The following is a 9199-nucleotide window of genomic DNA, read 5'->3' as shown; positions in this document are numbered from 1 at the left end:
TATATATATATAACTTTTAATATCGTCCATATATTGATTATAATATGAAAATAATTATCAGCCAGAATTTGAAAAGTGGGTTAAAAGAGATAAAAAAATAATTTTGGTTGTACATTATCTGAACAAAGTAGCAAAACTTGTACAAAACTTTGAAGTTCCTTGAAGTTAAGCTGTTCGTTTTTACGTAAAAATCATAAGTTTGATCACTAAAAAAAAAGTAGTAGGACATTGTTCATAACAAGTCACACAAAATGGGACAAAATCAATTTAACACTTAGTGTCAAAAATCATAACTATTAGTATCGTCCATTTATCTCTCATAATATAAAAATAATTATTGGCCACAGTTTTACAACAGGTGCAACCCCCAAGTGGGTTAAAAGAGATAAAAAGATATCCAAACTAGATTTTTGGTTACACATTATCTGAAGGAAGTGACAAAAATCATGCAAAACTCGCAACCTCGAAGTTAAGCAGTTAATTTTTATGTAAAAATTTGCAAGTTTGATTGCTTAGAAAAGTAGTAGGACATTGTTCACAAAAAGCCACACAAATCTCATTTTGCGAGATTTCATTCACGTCTATCAAACAAACAGTGCGGGATGAATTCAATTTAACACTTAGTGTTAACTATTTTTTTCCAGCTGATGAACTATAAAACCATTGACAACCAATAAGAATCTGACTTTAAAGAACGAGAAGCGACAGATGAAGTAACTGCAGCTTATTTATAATAAACAGAACTTGAGTTGGTGTGGACGCTAATACAGTTAGCATTCTTGATGTGAACAGGCCTTAACTGTAACTTTAACCCTATGACTCTTTTAGCTAGCAAGGATGAATGCTATCTTTGTGCTATTGTTCTTAGCCTGTGAGTGTTTAGCTTATTAATTACACGTTGGCCTTGCGTCCACCAGCGGCATCTACGAGCACAATGAAGCAAGCCATTCTGTTTGTTAACAGTGGGTATCTCTGTCTGTGTCTCTCGCTCTCCCGCTCTCTCTCCGAGGATTCTAGGATCTAGTCAAGAGCCAGAAGCGTAGAGCGTGCCAGCGGCGTCATTTCAGCACCGTCCAGAGAGACGGTAACGGACACCGCTGGCGCAAACAAACACGCACACACACAGACTCACACGAACCGCACGAACACCTGGGCTCTCTTCGCTGCTGGCACGCGGAGCCGATAACCTCTGAGAAAGAGAGAAAGCCCGGGTGAAATGTGCTATGTTTGGATAGATAACATCGGCGGGCAACGGATCAGTGGTTTTTATCTTGTGGATTCACAGACGCAGACGTGAGATAATGTCAATCCAGGTCTGATGTTATTCTAAGAGTGAAGACAATAGGAATAATTTACAAAAGGACCAAACATTACCATATGTTACGCGTGTCATTTATGAGCTAGCATTAGCATCAATAAACAGTTTTTCCAATTTTTCCAAACCAATCTTCCAAATATTCTCACCATCTTCTGGATATTTAGTCTTGAAACTCAAGACATCGGTTGAGATAGTGTTGCTAGGTCGGTTTTTGCGCAACAGCTTCTATATTTCAGTATTTACGATGAGTTTGCTTGCAGCTGGTTCTGCTTATTAAGCTTTAATGAGTAAAAAAAAACTCCAGCACTTTACCATTAAGGTTTCTTCAATTTGCTTCCGCGACGAAAAATACTCAACGGGCCTCTTAAATGTACCTAGCTGACATGTTGCATACATGGATCTAACTATGTCGATTAAAAACTATGTCGATAAACTTAGAAAAGCACTTCATGGTCAAATATTTGAAAAAACAACAAGGTCCAGGCACTCAACAACAAACGAAGTGTAGCTAGCTTGCACAAATTTTTCTGCATTGAAAACAACAATATTTTCTACTGTAGGTTTTTTATGACTTAGATGTTTTAATCGGACAAATTTGTTGACGCAAATGTGAGATGCTAATTCAACTCACATTTTAAAAACAATGACGAAGACAATACAAACAAAGAAAATAGTAGGGTTGTGACAATAAATTGATTTGTGGATCGATTCTGCGATTTTGCAAATACATCACGATTCTCTCTGGAATTGATTCTGAGCTTAGTTTTTAACAGCAGATGGCGATCTAGGCTAGTTTTTAACCGCACACTTGAATTCTCACGAAAAGAGCGCTTGTGCGTCCGGCTGAGTAATGTAAGTGGTTAAATGTACTTGCACCTTGGCTTTTATGCTTTTATGATGCGAGATTAATGTAAACACAGTCCACTATGAACACTCTTGTGATTCGCTTCAACCTTTTCGAACTTTATGAATGATTATTTTAGGTTCAAGTGGTGTGTGTGTGTGTGTGTAAGGAACTGGAAGCAAGCAAAGTATGGCTGTTTCTAAAGCATGCAGCGCCATCTGCTGTTAAAAACGAAGCTCAGAATCCATTCCAGAGAGAATCGCGATGCATTTGGAAAATCGCAGAAGCGATCCACGAATCGATTTATCGTCGCACCCATAGAAAATAGTTAGCTAAATATCCAGAAAAATAACATGGTCCTTTAAATGTAGTTAGCTGATAATTTTATATTGAAAATTACGATATTTTGTATCCCTCTTTGTGCTAGCTACAAGCTGCAGTTTGTCGTGACTAATATCAATATGCGTTTACGAAAAACAGCTAGGCTAACTGGCTGCTGGTACTTTAAAGTTGCATGCTTCCTAAACAACCTCAACAAATACACTCAGTTTCTCAGATCTTCTAATAAATATTTTTTTGGGCCAATCAGAAGACATATTCAATCGTATATTGGTTGTAAACTGAGAGAAACAACTTTCAAACTGAGACAAAGAGACCTATGGTGATACTGCTGGGAAACAAAACACGTTTGAGGTTAACAGCAGGTGACCTACGAACAAAAAGAAAAGCCCTTCCAAATCCGAAAGCCCTTCCATTTCTTCTAAATATCGGTTTCTTCTAACATTAAATGCACCCATTGAGAGGAACTCAGCAAGAATGAGCAGAAGGAGAATGTTCAATTATGTGGGCGCAAGAGTTCACACGTACATTCGCCGGTTTACAGTTCCAACATCAAGACCACAATAAGTCTTTGTGCGGCCCTCTCAGACGGTATTACTTAGTTTTGTCATCATGTTGATGGACTATAAAGAGTCGTTTGATAGCTCTGAGAAGCAGGACTTTTCTTTCTTTTCTTCACTAGCTGCCAGGCCCACTCTGTCATTCGTCAGGGAATAATAGCGCTTTGCAGAGCTTCGGACTGTGTGTAAAGATTCGAGTTGCTGTCATCCTGAACTATGACTTACATCTGAAAATGTTGGTTCGAGTTCTCAAAGACATCTCCAGCAAGTCGACAGTGTTGTGTAGTCGTAAAGGAAGTCTGTTAAGCAGAGACCTGAAACGGCATTTCAACACACTGCAAAACTCGCTGCTATGAAATTAGCATCTTCTAGGTGCTTTTAACGTGTTGTTAAGTGGTTGCCAAAGGTTTTTCAGGTGGTTTTAAAGTATTGTTAAGCGGCTGCTAGTGTCTTCTGGCTTATTTTAACGTGTTGATTTGCAGCCGCTAGCGTGTTCTTGATGGTTTTAGTGCATTAAGCAGATGCTAAAGGTTTTCTGGGTGATTTTAATGTGTTGTAGGCGATGGCTGAAGGTGTTCCGGGTGGTTTTAAAGGGGTCATGAACTGCATTTTTATTATTTTATAATGTTCTTTGAGGTTCACTTATAATGTTAGTGTGATGTTACATTAATAAACATCATAATTTAGAATTAATAGGCTATTTTCTATCCTGTTTTTGAGCCTCTCTGCAGAACGGTCTCTTTTAAAAGGCGGGGTGCATTCAAGACTCGCAAGTAAATGCCCACTGCAATGATTGGCTGACAGTTTTGCTTATTTAAATAACAGATGGACGCTGCTGTGACATACTCTGAAAACAACATGGGTCATTTGGGTTAAAAAAACATAAATACTCAGTATATAATCAAACGGTCTGGAACAGACAATGCAATAGTGGTAAAAACACGTTTCCTCACACTACTGTGTTGTAGGGGTGGGGGAAAAATCGATACAGCATAGTATCGCGATATTTTCCACGGCAATACTGTATACACACACGGACGCCAAGTATCAATCTTTTATTATACTATTTGGTAGAATAATAAAATCAATTTCTTTACAATCCACTAGATGGTGGTGTTGAGTTTTTTTCTGGTAAGTTCAGCTGGGTCACCTTCAGCATGCAGTAAGTTAGTAAAATAAAGAGGGCGGCATCGTGGAAAGTTATGAGGAAAGCTCCGTCCGCATTTAAAACGGATGTATGGACTTCGATTTGTCGAGTTCCGATTTGTAAACAAGAAAGGGATGTATGTAGGGATGCACCGAAAATATAGGCTCCATATAATAATAATAATAATAATATATATGGCGCGTCGCCCTTCAGTGACGCTATGCTCTGCTATGCTATGCTCTGCTCATATGCTTTTATAATAATAGCTTTGTAGGACTATACATTATTTGGATAATAAGTAAAAAAAAAAATATATATATATCTGATTCTGTTACATAGAAGTGAATAAAAATAACATATTGATATTTAATATTAAGGTAACACTTTTCAATAAGGTTCCATTATTTTCATGAAAGTGTTGGTCAGTTTGTCTGCTTGACAATCCCATTTTGCACTGCAACAATAAAACTGAAGTGAGATAAACAAACTGAGAAATATTTCTTTTTAGTTAAACAGATGTTGTCAAAGTTTTCCTTTGGGGACATAATTTGAAGTTGAAAAAAGGTAATAAATTGCAATATATCGCAGAATATCACAATATATTTAAAATCGCAATAATATTGTATCGTGACACAAGTATCGTGATAATATCGTATCATGAGGCCTCTGGTGATTCCCACCCCTACTGTGTTGCGAGATTAATATATAGAGCCACTCTAGTCAGACTCAGCACTGCATCATCGTTTACTTTCAGTCTCTCTGAAAAGCCTGCATCAAACTGTCTTGTTTAAAAATGAATCCGTAGCAAAGTAAAGCAAACAAACAGTGTTTCACTGACGCGATCTGGAGCTCTTTGCTAATTTCCCCCAGTGTTTACACAGGACGTGAGCGGTGCAACGTGACTATAGAAAACATGACCCATTATAATCTGCGATTCTGTCTACACTGGATTCGGCACAGATTGACACAACAAACCCCCGACAGTAAACCGATGGCCCGCTAAAAAAAGAGCTAAATTATTTACGCTCTGCACAATCTTCGCAAATCTAGTTAGCATTGACAGGACGGTGAGTGTTACTTAATCAAATGCCATAATAACACACCATATCCATCACATACTGTAGTTTTAACCTAACTTTGCAACTTAATGTATCTTATAAAGTAATTTGGCTCGGTTTGCGTTATAAACAAAGGGTCGTCACCAGAACTGTCATCACAGCGGGTCTGTCAAAAAAGCAGTTGGAGGGAGATAGGGTTAGCAGTATCCAGCCGCTGTCAAGCCCCACATGACTCAAAAGGGGTTTGTCCTATATTAAGCACAGTGATTCAGAGACGATGATCACATCCGCACACATATCAAGTCAAGCCACAGAGAAATCACATACATACAACCTTCACAGAAAAGCACTGTGGACGAACCATGTTACAGTGATGGCATCACGCCTCGTGGTACCATCACAGAGAGGCTCAAAATCACTTTCCAGAACATTCTCGTTCACCATTCCTGGCTGGTGGAACGATCTTCCAACCCCTATCCGGAATGCTGAATCCCTGACAATTTTCAAGCGACAGCTAAAAACTTGGTATTACAAGCACTTCCTGTGTCTGTTTGCCTCTTTAAGAAGAATCGCTTTATGTATCCCCCAACTGTAAGTCGCTTTGGATAAAAGCGTCTGCTAAATGACTAAATGTAAAATGTAAATGTACCATATGTTTTATGATATTATAGATATACATAGAAACATAATAATTCCATTGTACATTTCCAAAAAATGATGGCTGTACAAGAATACATTGTATTACTGTGGTAAATATCTAATGCTATATATGGTATTATAACTGCACATGGTATTACTGTGATAAATGTCCAAAACAGTGTTATTATAATTGCACATGTACAAGAAAATACGGTATTGCTGTGGTAAATATCCAAAAAAGGGTTTGTATAACTGTACATGTACAACAAAACATGGTATTACTGTGGTAAATGTCTAAAAACACAGTACCATTGCACCATTGCATATATCCAAAATCCATGGTGTTACTCTGGTAACATTTCCAAAACCATTGTATAACATGGTTTAGGGTCCCACTTTATATTAAAGGGATAGTTCACCCAAAAATGAAAATTTGATGTTTATCTGCTTACCCCCAGGGCATCCAAGATGTAGGTGACTTTGTTTCTTCAGTAGAACACAAATGATGATTTTTAACTCCAGCCGTTGCAGTCTATCAGTTGTATAATGCATGGCAATGGTAACAAAATCTATGAGAGTAAAAAAAACATGCACAGACAAATCCAAATTAAACCCTGCGGCTCGTGACGACACATTGATGTCCTAAGACACGAAACGATCGGTTTGTGCGAGAAACCGAACAGTATTTATATAATATTTGACCTCTAATACACCACTATGTCCAACTGCTTTGAGCGTGCGCACGGCATCAGGTGCGTGAGGTGTGTACACGCTCTGGAGTAGTTTACGTTAATGGGTGTGCTGATATCCAGCCAAAGAGCAATCAACCATAACTTCAGGCGAGCAGGCTCAGAAGTTGGGAATACGTGGAAAGTCCTTCATAACCAAAAAGTGTTAATTTTAATAATAATTAATTATTTTTTTAATTAAAATAATTAAATAATATATATATTTTTTAAAGTGTTGTTGTTACCAATGTCCTGTTACACATTTGTATTTACACATACCATTCAGTGGGTTGTTACATATGTGTAGTTACACAAACATTACAGCTGTAGATACTATGTACCAATGTGTACTTACACTGTGGTTACATACTATGTACACATCTAGTTACTATGTAAGTACACAGGTATTAGGGCAACAATATAAAGTGGGACCAAAAAGACAATGTACAAAAACATAGCATTACCACTGTATCTATCCAAAAACCACGATATTACTGTAGTAAATGTCCAAAACCATTGGATTATAATTGTACATGTGCCGAAAATCATAGTATTACTGTGGTAAATGTCCTAAAAACATGGTATTATTTGGCTACACCAGTAACCACAGTTTACTACGGTATTTATAGTGTGAAATTATACAATATAGTGAAATTTAAACTACGACAATGACCGATCTGTCAAAATAGTTTAACTACAGTGACACCATGGATAATTTTGTTCAAAAACATGGTATTTCCACCCAAAATGATACTGATAACCATAAAAATGACTGTGATGTTACCATTTAACAGTGACAGAATTTGATGGTAATATCATGGTACTTTGATATACTGAATGATAGAGAATACTATAGTTTTACCATGGCAGATTTCCAACCATCATATTAAATTAAAATTCAGTCATCCGAACTGCCAACAAGATGACATTGTGCCTACAACACACGCATAGAGTTTAGCATCAAACTTCAATGCTGCCAAGTCAAACTTTGCTTTAGTGGCAAATTCAAGCTACATGAACTCTCGGATTCATCACTACAACCTGAAACAACACTACATTAGCAGATTAATAAATAGAATGTAATAAAAAATCAACCAGCGTAACTGTCAACCAAAAAAAAAGAAGTGTGAATCCGTATTTAGAAAGGCACGGAAAAACAAATGGAAAACAAATAACGATTGCTAACGGTTGACTGTTACATTGCAGTACATAAAATTTCATTTACCACATAAACAGAGTAAGAGGAGATGACTGAAGACCATGGCGAATGATTTGCAGATCCTTTGGGGGATGGGGATCGCGATGCCGGCTCAACATCGTGATGTCTATCAGCCATCGGCGATGGACGTCTATCGGCCCAACCCTATTACCAAGCCCTTTTTTCGAACAAATACTTTTTGCTTTCTCCCACGGTCCTTAATCTTGGAGATGAAAGAAAATCAATGGGATCCAATAAAGAAGGGAGGAACTGAGAAAGAAAACCATGTGTGTGTGTGTGTGTGATGCACGTGATGTGTAAAGAGTGCTGTGTTTACTCTGAGGTCTGCAGAGGGCCGTGGACTTTGGAAATGGGTGACGGTCAAGGAGAAACAGAATGGCTCATTAGGAAGATTATCAGAAAATACTTCAATACGAGAAAGAACATCTGTACCTGCCACATTGACTTTTTCTGGGTTGACGGGGTTTGGTCCAGGGGTCCCGGTTCCGTTGGTCAGGTTGGCACTGGTCCCGTTGTACATGATATTGTCCACTTTAGACTCTAGCTTTGATAATCTCTGCATTATATTATCCAGAAGAACAGCTAGAGTCTTCTTCAGATCTGCACAACAGAATATGATATACATATGATTAGCTAGAAGATTACAATATAACAGAGAAATGTATATATTTACATATTTTGTTTTTAGTATTTATATTATATAAATAAATATAATTATTAAATACAATAATTGCAACTTTTAAAAATTTTTATATAATTTAGACTACACAAAATAAATTGTATAGCTTATATTACAGTGTTTGTGTTATCTTTGACTAATATTTAAATTTGTTTGATGATCTGAAACATTAAAGTGTGACAAACATGCAAAAAAATAAGAAATCAGGAAGGGGCCAACACACATTTTGTGTGTGTGTATATATATATGTATATATATTCAAAATGTTTTGAATCTAACTGAAAGTTCACACAAACATAAAATAATATTATAGTAAATATATAAATGTTATTACATAAATGTTTATTTTCAAAATGTTTTAAATCTGAAATTTGAAAATTGAAAAGATTATTTTCTACACAAAAAAATTAAACTTGAACACTAGTACTTAAAAAATATAAAATAGTAATATATAAAACGTAAAAAGTACAATTTATATATATATATATATATATATATATATATATATATGTCTATTTTCAAAATGTCATTTCATGCGAGAATATTTCCCACACACAAAAATACACAACATGAACGTAATTATAAGTAAATAAGAACCAATATCAATCTCAATATTTATTAATACACTTTTAAGGTGTATTAAGCACTTATCCGTCTTTTCTTTTATA

General features: G+C 36.3%; 1 protein-coding gene across 1 annotated transcript in view; it reads right to left on the bottom strand.

Moving 5' to 3' along the window:
* Positions 1-9199, bottom strand: part of LOC107745986 (alpha-1,6-mannosylglycoprotein 6-beta-N-acetylglucosaminyltransferase A-like) — a 77605-nt gene that overhangs the window by 42622 nt on the left and 25784 nt on the right. Inside the window, exon 3 of the mRNA XM_016560018.1 lies at positions 8285-8452. Coding sequence (XP_016415504.1) covers positions 8285-8452 — 168 coding nt within the window. The remainder of the gene's footprint in view (positions 1-8284; positions 8453-9199) is intronic.

This window comes from Sinocyclocheilus rhinocerous, unplaced genomic scaffold (genome assembly GCF_001515625.1).
Source record: "Sinocyclocheilus rhinocerous isolate Xijiao unplaced genomic scaffold, SAMN03320098_v1.1 scaffold1339, whole genome shotgun sequence".
Classification (NCBI taxonomy): domain Eukaryota; kingdom Metazoa; phylum Chordata; class Actinopteri; order Cypriniformes; family Cyprinidae; genus Sinocyclocheilus; species Sinocyclocheilus rhinocerous.
This window is presented reverse-complemented; position numbering and strand designations above follow the sequence as displayed.